Source organism: Cygnus atratus, chromosome 2 (genome assembly GCF_013377495.2).
Source record: "Cygnus atratus isolate AKBS03 ecotype Queensland, Australia chromosome 2, CAtr_DNAZoo_HiC_assembly, whole genome shotgun sequence".
Lineage (NCBI taxonomy): Eukaryota > Metazoa > Chordata > Aves > Anseriformes > Anatidae > Cygnus > Cygnus atratus.
The window spans coordinates 105887012-105905195 of NC_066363.1; the positions used below are offsets into that span (position 1 = coordinate 105887012).

An 18184-nucleotide genomic window follows, 5' to 3' on the forward strand; every position below is an offset into this window, starting at 1 on the left:
ATCTCCCTACACAGTTGCCCTACTAAGCTGAGGAGAAGGTGTGGAAGATCAGCTCCATCTCTGTAGATTCTTATGTATAACACAATTTGGAAAGATAAATGCCAGTTTTCCTGTTCATTCTTTTTTTCCATTAAAAAAAAAAAAAAGTGAGGCCAAAAACCTCTCATTCATCTTAACCCTAATTCTTTGGGATTCTTAATGTACTTCATCCAACTTTCCCAACTCTTTCCTCCCTGTATTTTGCTATTTCTATAAAAGTGTTGTATCAGTGATCATGAGCCCCAGCGTGGTCTGAATTCCTGGCATGTAGCCTAGAGAGTAACCAGCTTCTGGAAGGCAAGGATGGACCTGGAGGTACCACAGGACTGTCTGAGTCCTTTCCAACAGCATTTATTTCTTTCAGCATATAGCCAAATCAGGTACTGGCTGGGGGACAGGGATGGATCACAGGGTTCTCTTAACAGACCTTATGGGTATAATTTTATTGATCAAAACTTGTGTGTAGCTTTGCCATCCAAACACAGAAAACTCAACAGGACAGCTAGAGTGAACAAGCGTCTGCAGACATTTAGAAAGTCTGTGTTAGAGTGGTGGGTTTAATTTACTTTTTTTTTTTTTCATTTTTTCATTATTTTTTTTTTAATATTTGTTGTTGTTTTGGTGTTTTGTTGCTGTTGTTACAAATTTGATGGGAGTATATATCTCCTTTAAGTCAAAGCTTGAATAAAGGTTCACACTTTGAGCATTGTTTAGGATTTGGAATACAGTCCTTTCTGTATTTTAAATACTCTTCATTAATCCCTAACTTGAGGCCTGGCTTGTGAAACATGACGTTTTGCCTTTTATCCTTGTATCTTTGTCCTCTTTCCCCCAGGAAAAGAAGATTTCTACACCACTACCCCCCAAAAAGGCTACCTTTTTTCCCCATTTCTAGGAATTTCCTATTGTTCAATCTTTCTTTTCCTTTCTTTCTTTCTCTTTCTTTCTTTTTCTTTCTTTCTTTCTTTTCCTTTCTTTCTTTCTTTCTTTCTTTCTTTCTTTCTTTCTTTCTTTCTTTCTTTCTTTCTCTCTTTCTCTCTTTCTTTCTTTCTTTTTCTTTCTTTCCTTTTCTTTCTTTCTTTCTTTCTTTTTCTTTCTTTTTCTTTCTTTCTTTCTTTTTCTTTCCTTCCCGCCTTCCTTCCTTCCTTCCCTCCTTCCTTCCTTCCTTCCTTCCTTCCTTCCTTCCTTCCATTTAAATTCAGTTGTTCATTTTTTCTCCCCTCCCCTCCCCTCCCCTCCCCTCCCCTCCCCTCCCCTCCCCTCTCCTCTCCTCTCCTCTCCTCTCCTCTCCTCTCCTCTCCTCTCCTCTCCTCTCCTCTCCTCTCCTCTCCTCTCCTCTCCTCTCCTCTCCTCTCCTCTCCTCTCCTCTCCTCTCCTCTCCTCTCCTCTCTTCTTCCCTTTCCCCTTCTTTTCTCCTTCTTCTTCTCTTCTTCATCTCTCCTTTTCTTCTCTTGGTTGGCCACTTTTAGCACCTCCATTTTAGGGCTCAGTAAATCAAATGGCAATCCATCTTGATAGTCCATTCTCCTTCCCCAGCCCGAGTCAGCACTCCCTTTTCCTTCTGTGAGGAGAGTGCAGTAAGTATGCAATAACAGATAGCCAGATGATATAAAGTTTCAGACAGTTCATAAAACCCAACAGAAATTCTACAACAGAAGTTCTACAAAGATGGATTTCCCAAATCCAGACGAGCACGGCAGAAGTCTCTGATGCCATTGCTGTGAATAACCATCCAGTACTGGCTATAGCAAAAATTCCTGTAATCATAAATACTAAATCAGGAAATACAGCTCCTGAAGTGGCTTGGTGCAGACATTTTCTTCAAACTGTAATCTTCATTGCCCTGTTCTGGATTTAATTTCCAGTCTGCTACCATGTCAAATAGAGTTGCAGACTTGCATCATTGTTTTATTTTATTAGTCTATGGTAAATCTTTTCCTGAAACAGGAAGCAAGTCCTGTGAAGTAATCTTTCCTGCTTAAATCAGACAGTATTTGTAATGTACATCCAGTTTATGGTGGATAAAGAGCAAACGTTAAAATGTTGAACACAATAACAGGAATATTTGGACGAAGAAGGCTTGAAATAGGTGTGAATGTGTCTTGAAAATTATAAACTATCATCTGTAATTTTATAATTTTCAACAAAATTCTGTGTGTTAGTGTTCTTAGCACAATATTAAAAACATACATTTTTTCCATTCCCAAATTCCATCTTCATTTTATATTATAGTACAAGTTAAATCTTATATTGCAGTATGCATAACTCATGGTGCAGTATACGCATGCATAGTAGCAGCTCTGCATGAGAGAGTTTAGAAAAGAATTTCCATTCAGATCTATTCTATTCTTTTCAGGTCTCTGTACCTTTCTGTTCCTCATTGACAAAGCAACTGTGGAGGTGAGATCATAACTTGCTTGTATTCTTAATGTTGTAACTTCCCACTAAAATCAGTGGTGTAGCACTGCTAAAATATTAGATCTTGAATTTCCAAATCAATGCCACCCACCTAAAAAAAAACAACAACAACAAAAAAAAAAAACACCAAACCAACCAACCAACGAAAAACAAACCAGACAACTAAACAAACAGGCAGCCAATCCACTAAAACTACATTACATTTAGCAACCTTAAAGAAATTTTCATGGTTGTCTTTAAAAAGAGCATTACAACACTTTATACTCATGCCTAAATCATCGAGATAGTTTCTACTTTAATGGATATATTTACTTGCTAATTAAAACAAATACACAATTCTCAATAAAAATGCACATTGTAATTGCTTCCTTTGACAAAAGATAGCGGAATCACATTTGGTCCAGGATTTCAGACATCCTGCCTTTGCCTCCTACGGAAACAGTAGTTTCTGGCATCTAACAGATGATGTCCTATTGCATGCAGTAGCTGTCCAGATTTCCTTTCTTCCTTTTTCCCTCCCAGTCAACTGGTTCCACTCTGTTTTTTTTTTGGCCCTATCACCTTGAAAAAAGAATGTTTAAGAATGCGAACAAAAAGTTGAGTGTATTAGGAGAACTCTTGGTTTGTTTCTTCCTTATCTCCAGTCTTTTACAGTTTTTTAGGGTATCAGAAAATCCTGTTTCCTTTCCTTAGTTTTCATGAATGGGGAGCATTTAAAGCTTTGTCATGATATTAACATACGCAGTTAATTTATTGACATAGCCTCGTGTTTCTGACCAGAATGATTTGTAATAGGTGGTGCTTAGGAAAATGCTTGACAAATCTGAATACAGGTTTATGCTTTTTTATGTTTGCAATGAAGGCAATTAACTGAGAGCAAAATCAACCAATTTCTGTCAACATACATCAAGCCCAGCTAGAATATATGAGAACTAAAAACAAAGCAATGTACAGACTCATGAGCACTTGCAATTACTCCACAGAGGTTCAGCAGGCTCTGGAGAATCCACTGCCCTCTCAGACCCTTCAGAGGAAGCATAATCAACAGGACACGATAAGAGACATTTTCCTGCCACTGTGAATCACTTGTCTTCTTTGACTGAAAGCTCTGAATGATTTTTTTATGTGCATTTTGCACATTGTCATGGGTTAGGTTGGGCTCATGAGAAAAGCTGTTGTATGTCTTTTGCTTCTGCTTAGTGAGTCAGAGTAGAGTCTGTAAAACACTGTAAGTTATTACCTTAGAGGCTTTATGAACTTGGATGTTTTTGTTATATTGATGTATTTTGATGCATTTTCATAAGTATTGTATGCAAGGCAGTTGCTTCTGTCACTAGTGGCATTATTTACGTAATTTTTGTTCCCAGTCCTTAAAAGAAACAGCTGCCAAACTAGGTCAGAATTTCACTACAGTCTCATCCAAAGGTCTTTCATACCAGTTAAAGAAATCACTAAGATATTACATTCATTTCATTCAAATTATATTTTCTGAATCTCCAAACAGTTGAGGTGAACATTGGTAGCCATGTATTTGGGAGTTCTTTGTCTGCCTCCAAAGCCTGTCACATGGTGGGATTCTGTTCTTCTCCCTCCATCTCCACCTCCATCTTCATCACATCCTCTTACCAATGAGCCATCTTCGGAAAATTCAGAGGAACTTAGTGTCATTTTTATAGAATTGGCTAGCATGTTGGGAAGACGAAAGAGATGGGAGGTAACAGGTGTAAGTTAGGAGGAAATAAAGAAAGCTTAGTTGTCCTTGATTTTTCTTTGCTTGCTTGTTTTGTTTTGTGTATTAGTGCATAAAGGTTTTGCGCTGACCAGTTCAGAAACTGCAGGTCTAATAGCAATAAAATAGCTTTCAACTATCTCCTAATTGACATTAAACTGTCCAAAGAAGCCTGAATATATTTAGATGAACATGTGAATATGGGCTTCTACTCTGATATCTGGGTGGTGTCCAAGTACAACCCCTAGGCCATGCAAACAGGCGAAAGCTGTGCAGTGTGATGGAGGTGGACTATAGATGTTCCGCCTTGTTGGATGGGGTTGCTGTAAACTGGGAAGCTCAGAGAAGATACAGGAAAATGACTTCTGGTCTGCTGTGTAGTGAAAAGTAGTATCTAAAGTAGTACACAGAATTGTAGGAAGACATAGCACCTGGAAAACTCATCTAGACAAAACTATTATAGAAACTAAATGCTATAGGAAATAGTATGGCAATAAAAGATTTGGTATCACTTGAAATTGAGATTGGATGCCTTTCTTAACTATAAACTTTAATCCAACCACAAGTTATTTGTTCAATGCAAGAATTATGGTATGCCCTATGTTATGCAGGAAGTCAGAATTATTACTTCCCATCCTGGCCTTGGAAATTACAAGACAAATCCTAGTCTGAAGTCAACTCCTAAAATATCAGTTCATCCAGGATCCAAACTGACAGATAAATTTTTACAAAGAAAAAATGTTCCAGCCCATTTTTACGGATGGCAAAATGCGTAGACTGAACAGATCTGTAATTATTCTGTTTGATAATTCTGTATATGAGAAATACATTTAATTTGTTTGGTTAATATAATCATATATGTTCATGCTTTATACCACAACTTGCTATTATTGTCAATTATTTTTCTATATTGATGTAATACTAAACTAATGCATGCTGGAGAGTTTTTAGCAATCTGCAAAATAGAGTAATAAAATGTGGTACTTTGGCAGCCCCTCAGGTCAACTGTCTGTGAGTATAAAAGGATTTTTTTTTCTGTTTTCAAATAAAATTGAAATTGCTCTTCTGATTTTTGTTAGATATCAAAAGTTGTTTGATGTTGCCTTTTTTTGTGTGTGTGGTGGTTGTTTTTTGTTTGTTTGTTTGTTGTTTTTTGTATATTTGTTTTGGTTTTTATGGTCATAGCTTACAGCTTTGTCAGAAAGTCACAGGAGATGAAAGTGCACCTGCCAGAAGGGTGATTCACAGATTCAATAGGAAGCTTTACTGGGAAAACAAGTGAATGGAGTAGGAATTGGATAGATAGATATCACCCTTTCAAGAACTGGTTTTCACGGTGATATTTCAGAGCACACCTCAGTCAGACATTCTAGTTCCTTTTGGCTCTTTATAGTTTCTAAAAATTTCCAAATGATTTCTGCTGTATGTTTTTAAAGAGAATGCATTTTTCAGAATACTGATGAGGACTTTGAAAAACACAATTTTTGCTTCTTTGCAAGAATAGAAAAGTGAATTTATTGCATCTAACAAACCTCCACTTATTCATGAAGTTAAATGCAGACTTTTGAAGGGTAAACAATTTCCAGTAGTAAATGGTCTTCATGTATTTGTTTTATTTGTCTTCTGTATCCAGACATCCTTGTCTTGTTTGAGATCCAGTTTACCTCACCTAAGACTCATTCTGGGTTTTCTAATGGCATACATATATGTTGGCTAAGACAAAGTCACACTAAGATCAGAGCTGGAGGCAAATATAGCTGATCCTGATTACTACTGAGCATAATGACATATTTGTGGAATGAAGTATGCAGAACTGAGAAATGCCCTAATATATTTTGCCTACTGTAAATGCTTACAAGTTTTCCAGCAGTTATTCCTGTGTATTTAAAAGCTTTAAATAAGAGAAGATGACTCTATGTCTTTGATAAATGTTCTGCACCAGCAATTCTCGTTGACGATGATGGTCAAGAATAAATATTGAATGAGTAGCAACTTGTAGCCTTACTGAAGGCCTGTAGACAGAATGAACATTCCCAAGACATCAGAGTGTTTTGAATGTGGTTCATGGGAAATGTTGTGTTGAGTACCTTCGTGACTAACAATTCTCAAAAACTCAGAAGACCTCAGAAATAAGCAGCAGTTCTTCTAGGTTCGTGATTTATGAGATAAATATACTGTGGATAAGGTCACAGCTAAGAGGGAAGAGATATGTTATAACTTTTTAGTATTTGGTGGATGCAGGACCAGATGGGAGCAGAATTAAGTCCCATAGTAGAAAGTATGGATTATTTGAAGCAAGCAGATGAAACTAAGAGAATTAAGATTTAACTAAAATGTAATAAATTTTCCTAACTGGTGAGATCATGTGGAATGCTTCTTCAGTGGAGATGAAAGGAAAACACATGTTTTTGAGACTTTATATTTATAGTACATTATACAGGAGAATGGAATATGTGATAATAAGATCGGGTCTGCCTGGCAGAAGGGTTCAGAAACTGTTTTCCCCTGATTTCTGTAGGAAATACTCAGCACTCATTGGCAATGGAAAGACTTCTCACTTCAGTAAGAATTGAATTGCACTCTGATTGTGAGACATTTATGAAACAGAAGTAGAGTAATTCATACTGTACTTACACAGAAAATATTAAAATGAAACAAAGATGAAGGAATGCATTATGAAATAGAGGTAGAAGATGAAACTAATAGGAGCTCAACATCCCTGATCGTTGACGGGGAAAAATTTCAAGTCAGATGGCAGAGAGGAAAGTAGACAAAACAAGATGTTCTCCTATGCTGATAGAAATATGAACAGAATACAGTCCAGCATGTATTTTGGTCAGATGGAGCCAAACTGTAACACTGGCTCTGAATTTGCTTGGATGCTATGGAATTTTGAATCTGGGTCAACTCCAAAAACAGGTCTGTCATCTCCTTTAAGTTACAACATTTTATTTTGTATGCAGAATCTTTTTTTTTTTTTTTTAATTGTTTTTTTTCCAACCTTGTATCCACCCAAAAGCTCTGAGAATTACTCAGGTTTATAGCTTTTGTCTCGTGTTGACAATCAGACTGAGAAGTGAGTTCTGATAAATTGTTTAATAAAATACTATAGAGCACTAGTTCTGGTGGTTAATGGTATTATACCCATGCCACTAATCCACAGTGAATGAACAGGCATAACCTCTTCTTTTTCACTTCACTTTCACTTTATAGCATTGAAAAGGCAGATTTCAGGCAGTAGATCTCTGTTGAATATCATACTAATTGTTTGTATTCATTCACCCTGTTGTGTTGGATTCTAGTAAGTAAAAGAGGTAATCTTTTAGACATATACTATTAATGATTAAATCCCCTAGCAGAAAACAAGCAAACAAACAAAAAAATATTTATTTTTTAATGTATTTGTTTTACTCTTTCAAAATTAGCATAGTTTGGGGTTTTTGTTCTTTCAATAAGTGATTCTCCTTAACCATCTCTTAGATGAAATCTATTTCTAAAAATCAAAAACTCTCATACACATTGTAGAAGAAGCTTGCCAATAAAAGAAACAAACAAAAAAAAAAACTGATGTAATGAATACATATATGTGCTATGGTGATGTTATGAACTAGCTCTGGAACTCTGCAAAATATTTTAGATTAAAAAAAAAAAAAAGATTAACGATGACTTCCTATTGGTTTTGCTTCAGGTATAAAGCATCTAATATCTTGTCTTAAATTAAAAATGTTGCTTTTTTTTTTTTTAATTCTTAAGTGCTTTTTTTTTTTCTGACATAAGTTTCTTACTTGGTGAAATCCCAGTTTTTCAAGAAATAGTCAAATATATCATTAATTCTGCAACTACATTAATACTAATTATGGAATTAATTTTTCATCTTTTTTTTTTTTTCTCAATGATATGATCATTCAGAGCAATTGCTTTGCCAAATGTTTTCCATTGTTCACAAAAGCCATTAATTCAGTGGAGCTCTGTATGTCTATAAGTTTTTTTCTATGATTAGACAGCAATTATTAATAGTTTTATCTTTTTTCTCTTTTAATTTTCAGTAAGCTGTTCAATGTGCTAAGGAGATGTGCTTTACAGCTCTGTCGTGGCAGAGCATGTGGAATGGCATTGTATGTCAGTTTACTGAATCACTTTGAAATGCCATGTTACTGTGGTTTGCCAAAAGGCCATGCATCTAGGTTCTCTCTCCCCCTTTTCTGTAGCTCTGAGCCAAAAGGGCTCAGGTCATTTAAAGTTTTTACATTGGACATGATAGGTGCAATAATATTATACTCCCATGTTTTATGTTGAAAACTAAGTGCAAAAGACCATTCCTTTTCACTAAATATTGTGGAATGAAAATATTCACTGCATTTTAGATAAGATCTAAACAGGACAATCAGTATTATAAGTAAGCAAAAATATTCTTAAGCAATATAAGTTTTGATATTTAGTCTCTACTTCATTGTTTTTTTTATATCCACAGGTTGTTTGGTGTCACTTCTCTTACTCAGACAAACTGCTCAAGCACTTGGATGATCATCAAAAATCAAGAGTTGCATTGGTATCACCATGCTAATCCAATCTTACTGCTGGTGATGTACTACACCCTCGCAACTCTAATCCGCCTTTGGCTACAAGAGCCCATTGTAAGTGTGATTTCCTTCTCTCTTTAGTGCTAATGACTGTGAGACTGGCCAGTGCACGTAATTCCTCACTGAGAAGCAAACATTCAAGAAAATTCAGGGAAAGAGACAAGTAAAAGCTGGTACCTTGAGTTCAGGCTTTTTGATAGGTGTCTTCAAGAGCCTGACTGAAGCTTTTACATGGATATTCTTCTTAAATAATAAATGCAATGGCAGATCATTAATGTTTACTCTGATTTAGAAAGCCAATGTCAATACACTGCAGTGTAGGCTACCAAATGGAAGGCAAACACCCAGGGCTTGTTGTCTAGCAGGACTGAGGTGGGATACAGGCTGGCACAGGATACCGTTGAGACAAGACAGAGATTTGAAATTTTATCACAGATAGAGAAAAATTTTCTGAAAACTTTTGCTCCTGAATCTGTGACCCTGAATGAAAATCCCCACTTACGTTTAAAAGCAAGAGAAAAAGGAGACAAAAAGTAGATTTTTACCTCTTCCTGTTTCAGGAAAAGAGGGAATATAAACCCGAATGTACCTTAAAAGCTTAGAAACTGGAAGTATGAAGAGGATGATCCTAAGCATTGTTTATTTTAATCCTCTGAGGTTTGACATGAGTTCCAGAGTTTAGGTTTAGCCATGCTGTAAACCACAAAGAAAATACTCATGACTGAACTGTGAATTAGTGGAGTTTGTAGTAACAAGTAAAAATGTTTAAGGTTTAGTCATTTTAAGGGTGTTTCTTCGTATAATGGATAATGTAACAGTTTAATGTGTAAAAAGGCACACAAAATTCATCACCTCTGAATTTAGATGTCTGATATTTGGGTTTTACATGTGTTGAGCTTCGTAATTAAAGGTGAATGATGCCAGAACTGTAAGCTTGAGTTATTAAAAAATCGTGCCTTGAGTTTCCAGAAATCTTAAGACTAGCTTTTTTGAAGTCACAAGGTTTTAAAAGATTGTGATCCAGTGCCCTCTGGCATTGGGTTGTTTAATTTTTTATTTTTCTGCAGCTGCAGCAGCTGTGCTTTTTTTTTTTCTTAAATGAAAACTGAGATTTCCAGATAATAATATGATTTTAGCACTGAAGCTGTAACTAATACTGCATGTCTCACAAACTTTGTAGGAAAACCATGAGAACTATTCACAGAGGAGTAACCACATGTGAAATGCAGTTAGTGGGAGCTGTGTGATCTCAGCATCTCTGGGAATTCATTTCCAGAACCTGGGTTCCTTTCATCCAACTTTCACCATCTTAAAGTTTGGTGATAGGTCTAAGTTGATTACTGTGCTTTTTCTGTGGAGAGAAGTGGGCCCATCTGTCTCAAGACAGTATGAATCCTGAAAGTTCCTTTGTGGACCAGAAAGTCCACACCAGAGTGTACTTGCCTGCACTTCTTTCTTTTAGACTACTTGTGTACTAAAATGGATAAGACACCATAAGACACTAAAATCAGTCTCTGAGAATTGGAAACAAGTAGAATTAGAGGTGTTTTCCAAGCTATTAGGTTAGAGTGAGTAAATATTAGAACAGATTAATTGAAGAACAGAAGATGTCTCTCAAACCCATGCCTACTTGAAAGGCAATACAAAGTATTGGCACCCCCATGGGAACTTCTTATGTCAAGGGAACGATGCTTCCCTCTGAAGAGAAATGAATGCTTAAAAAGGAGAGCACTGTAAATAAAATAATACCCATAAATAGATGCTTATTTTTGAGGCAGGTAATGTAGTGCTGCAAGTTCATGTCATTAAAAAGACATGCTGGGATTTGCAATATTTACCATTTTTACAAACTTTTTCTTATGCCCTTTTTCGTCTATATACATTTTGTTTTTCCTTAACCGGAGCCATAGATCCAGCATTCATCTTTCTCTTATTAAGTTTCTTCTGGTAGACTCTACTGTCTATTATTTAAATCCAGAAATAATTTTATTTCAGGTTTCATTGAAACAATTTTTGGCTTGTGAATTTCTGGTGCACTTGATTCATTACAGACTAAGGATATAACGTGCCTTTGCAATTCCCAGTGATTTCAAAGTTACTCTGTATTTAGGAACTCACCACTAACTTACCTATAGATGGATAGATGGCAATGACAATACGCTGTGTTATTTAATGTAAGGTAGTTCTCTGAATATTGCTGTTAAAGCACAGTAAAAAGTCTCACCTTTGAAATTTTGTTCAAAAGAATCTTTTGAACAGAACCTGTTTTGAACAAATGATGTGTGCTAAATTATGTGTAGAGGAATATTTATTCTGTCTAAAAAGTTGTACATAAGCTAAATGTAATACTGGAGCAGCAAATCCTGAAAGCAGAATTTAAGACATGTAGACTCTGGCATTTTTTCCTTCTGGTGTGAATAGCATCTTGGGGTCCTCCTGCGGATAAAATTCCTGCTGAATTTTAGTAGGCGTGCTCTCTGAGACAGATACTCTTGAGATTGTCTCTGAATCCCACAGCTGGTCAACAATTTTACAAGAACAATGCCCACTTCAAATCTTGAGTTTCAAGCCGAAAGCTTTTTGTGTGTGCACCACAGTCTGTCAAAGTACAGCATGTATGAGATTTCAAACAGAGTATGGTTGGTCTATGTGGGATTCTGTATGGACCTTACTCCTGCAAAACACTTTTGGAGGTCAGTGGAAATTTTGCTTTTCTTCTGCCTGCTATTTTGGATCCTGATCTGTTCTAAAATTGAGTCGTGTGAAATTCTACCTCTGCAAATTAGAGGAGGCAATCTGCCTCTGGAGATTTCAGTTCATAGTTGTAACTAATAGGACTGAATATATGAATAGAGCCCATTCATACTGTCTGTTGAGTGGTAAAGAATAGTACAGAACTCAACTGAGTTACGGCAATTTAATTTATGGTTTTGCTCTTTAAAAACTTTTTAAGATCATTTGAATAAAGAGGAGTTTGAGAGTTGGTCAGGTAGGGGAAGAACTGGAAGAATTAGTCAAGTCAAAGGACTCCTGCAGGTTGTAATCATATGAATGACTACTGCTGTGTTTTCTTAATTTTTTTCCTCTTCTGAGAAAGATAAAACAAAACTGCTCACTGCCCCTTATAGACTCTTAGGCTACAAATGTGTTACTGAAATCACTGTCTGCATCTTAGGTCTTCTGGTACTTTTTTGGTCATCCTGGTGTCAAACTAAATGCTGTTGATAAACAGTTCTTTATGGTGTGCAGTTATGTTAAAGTTTTAAATGGCACTGAGAAGTATTTTAAGCACAAGATCAGTTTATTTCATGTTACACTTTGGCTAGGAATGCCCTTTTGCAATCAAATATAAATATACAATCATATCTGAAATGTGCTGCCATTGTGACTCAAAAGTAAAACTAAATTAATAACCATTGTTTATCCAAGTCAAGATTTAAAAAATAGGGCCTTAGTGTTAGGATTGGAATGGAGAGTTTCAAAACCAGCTAGGATGTTTGGATGTCCTGTTCCCATGGGTAACTTTGCAGACCTCTGCCCAGCATCCTGATTTATTCTTATTCTAATCAACTGACTTTGCACAAGCAATGAGAACCCTTACCAACAGCTAGTTCCCATAAAGCTTAATTTGAGGCCCTCCCTTTGAGACACAAACTGCAGCTGAAAACTGCTTTTATGCCACAATGTATCTCTTTGTTGGCAGTAGACAGGATTTAAGTAAAACAAGTATGAGAGCAGGTGGATAGTCCTGTTGAAAACTAAAGGTTGATTTTGTGATGTTTCATTTGAAACAGAAGTAAAAGTGTCTGCTAAGTAGAAAGTACAAAATAGGCATGAGGAAAGTCCTCAGTCCTTACAAACCATTTGTTCAGGTTGAAATAAAATGCAACAATTAGTTGTCTTGACCGGTTATTTTGTAGTTAATAAGAGGGCAAGTTCAAAATAACACTATTAAAGTTAGTGTGTACGCTATATTTTGGCTGCGGCTCAGCAGAGCTTCTGAACCGTCACTTAAGTCCTATCGAAGTCAATAAGACCTTGCCTTGGGTTCCAGGTTACGCAAGCACTGGTGTGCTTTGCTCAGTAGGGGTGGTTTTTTGAAGCTGAATAGGGGTGATTTTATGCAGCATGACTGTATGGTTGAGAATTTGGCACAATACATTCAACAACTAATACTGGTGGAGGTTGCAAAGAGCGAAAGTAGAATTTGGTAATTGTTTGAATTTTGTAGTTCAAAATTTGTTGAATAGGAATGTAGAACCCCACTAGAGCACTTTTCATTTCTTGTTAGAATCAAGTCTGCATACTTGATATCACAGAAATTTTCCCCACAAGACAATAAGTTCTTTAAAGCAATGCTTAAAGATAGGTAGTCTACCTTTCAATCCTTACCATTCCTACTAGTTTTGAAATAAACATCCAGGCATTAATGGACAGCAGAGTGAAATAGCTGGTGTTATTCAATAATATTCATTCCGTGGCCTTGCATACCTTTTTTCTGATGTTCTGCATGCTTATTATTTCCATCAGAGCCAAAAACCTAAAGAACACACCAAGCCTTGGAATGAGACAAGAGACCAGAAAACTAAGGAAGTAAAGAGGTCAAATATTAATGAACTGAAAAGTCAGATTGAAGTCTAAAGTTCCAAATTAGAAACCAGGCAAAGGCAGAAAGCAGAGTAGCTTCAGTAGTGGCAGCTTCTCCCTGATGGTATCCCAGGGGCTGGTGAGTCCTGCTGAGCAACACCTTGATGGAGATGCTCACAGTTTTCACATGTAGCCTGCTGGCTCTAGAGCACTCCCTTTCTCCCTTTAACACCACATGTTTGAGCTTCATCCTCTCACTAGTATGAACAGCAAGATGATCCTGCTGCTTGCTGAGGGCTCAGCTATGAAGTTCAGGATTGCAAGGAGAGGAGGGACAGTGCAGGAGGAGATCTGGAAGAGCCTGAAGAGAAGCTGTAACCTAGCACAGTTTTTGTACACTCACCCACGTCTCCTGCTTGATGCTGTACTATAAACACAACCATGTTCACTCTATTTGAGAGGCCCCCGTACTCTTGCTGGGCCATGGAATTAAAATGGAGTTAAGGCTGGTGCATTAGCAATCCTACTTCTGGTGGTAATAGTTCCTGTCAAAGGTGAAGAAATAGAGCATGTGCATCATAGAGAATCACAGAATTACCAAACAAACTAGATTGGAAGGGACCTCAGGACATCATCTGGTCCTACTGCATGTGAGAGTAGGGCCTCAGTTTAAGTTGTCCGGGGGCCTATCAAGCTAAATCTCGGATGTTTCCAGCAAAGACATCCTGTACCAGTGATTAGTTGTTCTCACAGTGATTTTTTTTTCTTATCCAAAAAACATTTTACTGAAACTAACTGTGCCCATAGCTTCTTGTCCTATAATCATGCCTGCTAGTGAGGACAGTACCTCTGTCTTCTCTAAAACTACCTTTTATGTATTGGAAGGCAGAAAAAAAAATAATCAGATTTCGTATGTCTGTCTTGAACTGGGGGGAACCAGAACTGGGCACAGTATTGCAGGTATGGCCTGACACTTGACAGGTAGATTGGATTGAGCAGCCTAGGACATGGCCTTCATTGCTGCTGTCATTCACTGCTGGCTCACGTTCAGCTTGCTGTGCACTAGAACCCTCTGGACGTATTCCCCTGAGCTGCTCCCCACCAACTCTGTTCATAACTTTTACTGCTGCATTCCGTCCCAGATGGAGGACTTTATATTTATCTTTGTTAAGCCCGTGAATTTTTGGTTAGGCCATTCTTTTAGCCTGTCTGTGTGGTGGCCCATCTGCCTCACCCCTCAGTTCAGAGTCATAAACTTTGCATGGGTGCATTCAACCCCATGATCATCCAGATAGTTTTGTAGATAGTGTATAGTACCAGACCTAACATCAGTCCCTGAGGAACTGCACTTATGATTGACTACCATTTTGTTTTTGATCTGTTAATCACCCCACTTCAAGCATGACAGTCTAGCCAGTTCTCTACCCATTCTCTATGCATCTTGTGGTCCACCTGTCCAGCCAGTATCTTACCAGCTTGTCAGCAAGGATGTTGTGATACACTGTGTTAAACAACTTTATAAAAACAAGGTAGTTGACAGCAACTGTTCTCCCTTCATCCACTAAGCAAGTTGTTTCCGCTTAAAAATCAATCAGGTTGGTCAAGCATGCTTTACTCTTGGTAAATCCATGTTGGCTTTTTCCAGTCATCTTTTTGTCCTTCATGTGAACATGAGTCCAGACACAAATATTTGTAGTTCAACACAGAAGAAAGACTAGACAAACCTCAATGGATGACCAGCACTGACTACCTTGTTATGTATTGAGGCATGGATTTGTATGTAAGGTCAGATTTCACATATCGTTACTTAGGCTGATAGGGTTTTGATCTTTTCTTTTCAATTCTTCAGCTGTTTAATGAAGCAGAATTGTCTTTTCACATATATATGCAGTTAGGAAAATTTAATTTTCTTTCAAATCAAACTTTTGTGTCTATGGTATGACTGTATACTAAAGTAAGAAGTGGAAGTCAGTGTGATCCTGGTGTCTTGTAACTATCAGGAAGCATCCTGGCATTGATGGACTAGCAGTTATAGAAAAGCCCTGTCAACATTTCTGAAAATGTCATCTGTCAAAGTCATCTATATGATAGAGTGCTTTAAACACTAAAAGGTATTTCAAGGACACATTTTGGAGAGGGAGCATCAATTAGGGGAAAATTTAAATTCCTCTTACGAGATTTTTATTTACACTAGTAACTAGCGCTGTCATTTGTGTTGTTTAGCAGATACCTGACGAAGAAGAGAAATCTGATAGCAGAGAGGATGACAAAGAAATAGCCTGCAGCCCAATTCCAATGACAGCGGAGAGAAGACGCAGTCTGTGGTATGCAAGCCACTATACAACTGATGAGAGAAAAGTAAGACTGGAGCGGGAAGGGTCTCTGCATTAAATGTCTTTAAAACCATCACTCAATTTTATGACAGTTACTTTGAAATTAATGGAAGCAGCATTAGATAGGCTGCAAGTAGGAAGAACTGAATGTGTGTTTATATAAATAAGATATAATATCAAGTCTGTGTGGCAGAGTAGGAAATTTATTTTGAAAAAATTAATAAAGCTAAAACAGGAGCCAGTGTAAGGAAGTAAAAGAACTACGTGCTCCTTGCTTTTGGCTTCTACGTTTTAGAAATTTAGAGCAAGTCTTTTGGCATCAGGTCACTACCTTTATTCAAAACAGCTAGAAAGTCTGTCAGGGAGCTAAATTCTGATGTAAAGTTCTGATCTGCCTTGTAACTGCTAATTTCCCACTGTCAGTAAAGAGGAACCGCCAGTTTATCTTCCTTCAGGTGTACTGGTGCCCTTGCTGGATGTCTGTAGGGAAGACAGTTGCTGTGAAATCTCCAGGAAAGGATCAGCTTTCTACCATCAGTCCTCAGCAGCTACAATGTAAAATTTCATTTGACAAATTGCAGTCAAATTTGTGATTTATAAATACTCCATTGAGCCACATATACTTAAGCTCCTCCAAACTCCGTTATAATAGTAACAATGGTAAATGAGCTAGCAAACAAATGGACTGAACCTACTCTATCAAACAACAACAATATCAGTTACTACTGTAGGTTCTTACATTTAGCTATCTTCATTTTTCCATGGAAATTTTAATTTTTCAACATAATATCTTCAACAGCTATTACAGAAAAGCTAGAGAAGGCATGCATTGAAAATACTTCCTGAAAATCTTTTGTGGACAAACACAAAGTAAGCAATAAAATGGTACAGAAATAGGAATTTGGGACTTCTAACAGAATTTTAAAATTGCAATTTTGTTTCCCCTATGAATCACATGTCTCTAGAAACATTTCTCACTGACTTGAGTGGAAAATATTTCTGGAAAGACAAAACTGGTGGATATAGCTTTTGATCCTTTAGTGTGCTTTCTTGACATAGCACATTGCAGCTGTTACTTCATATTCTGGTGTTCACTCAGCATTTATCACTCAGCCTTGGATAAAGCCAATATTTTTTGTTCAATGAAAATATTTCTACTTAATGAGATGAATATTGCTAGCAATTATAATTCTAAGTATCACATTTTATATTAGTATAAACATTTCATCGGAAGTAGTTTTATAATTACAGTAATTCTAATGATCTTTTAAAACTTAGTTTTTAAGCACTGGATCATTAGAAAGACATTAGAAAGCAGTTAATCAGTATAATGCCATACTGATTAATTCTTTGAGCTAATATCTAAAATTGCAAGGCAACAGTCTCAGTTTTGGTTCAGAATTCACAGGAATGTACAGTAATGTTATGTCAATGCTTACGGTACACTAAATATCATTTTATGAAGCATCGTGTACAATTCTGCTGGCTTTTTAAAAATTCTTTCTGAATTTCTTAATGCAAATCTTCTGCAAATGTCAGCAAATATGCATGCCTGTATTCAAAAAAAAAATAGACTTATTAATGCTTGAGCCATGCTTCTTTAATAATTTGTCTTGCATTGCTTTTTGCAGCTTCTGTCAATGACCCAAGATGAATACAAGCCATCGGATGTTAGTATACTACTAGTCTTTGTAATTTTGTCATTCTTTTTAATGTGTAAATACAGATCTCACTGATATATGCAATACAAGCTTACCTGACATTTTAAAAACTTCTGTGTTTTGTTTAGTCTGTGTTTTGCCATGTAACCTTGATTGTCTTAAATATTATCTTTCTCTTCCTTAACAATTACGTTGAGAAACTGCTAATTAGCCTTAAAATTGAAATTACTTGAAATTCACTTGAAATTACACTACTTGTAGTAGTACCAACTGGCAAACGATCTTTGTTATTTCATTGGGTTTAAATAAGATCTCAAAATATGCTTTCTAATGCAAACCATCTTTAAACTTGATTTAGCTTCTTTGCTCTATTTTTTTCTTTCATTCATGTTAAAATGCTGAGGCTTTTAAAGAGTGACTGACAACACATGAGTTTAATTTACAGATTACAGAAAATTAGAATCCCTGCTTGAGCTGACAGCAAATGATTGATTTATTTTGACTGCTATAGATCCTGTAACAATCCTGAATGCAGAAACATCCCCGCCATTCAGCACACGCAGAAGAATGGAGATGCAGATGAACTCTGAGAGCAGTTATAACCAAATTTTAGTGTGCTGCCGAATATACCTAACCCAGATACTGTTCTGAAAGAGAGAGACTGAATCAGTCCACAACATCCCTGTGCATAGTTTCTGCAGGCAAAATAACAGTTCTATCTCACAGCCTAAACACGTCAGTCTTTAACATATACTGCTCTCAGTAACCCATTGCATGTGAATTCCTGCCAATACAAGAGATATTTGTGATTGTGGTTGCTGGAACACCAATCCAAAT

General features: G+C 36.7%; 1 protein-coding gene across 1 annotated transcript in view; it reads left to right on the top strand.

Moving 5' to 3' along the window:
* Positions 1-18184, top strand: part of PIEZO2 (piezo type mechanosensitive ion channel component 2) — a 334423-nt gene that overhangs the window by 224369 nt on the left and 91870 nt on the right. The window contains exons 9-10 of the mRNA XM_050708773.1: positions 8658-8820; positions 15577-15711. Of these exons, the coding sequence (XP_050564730.1) occupies positions 8658-8820; positions 15577-15711 (298 nt within the window). The remainder of the gene's footprint in view (positions 1-8657; positions 8821-15576; positions 15712-18184) is intronic.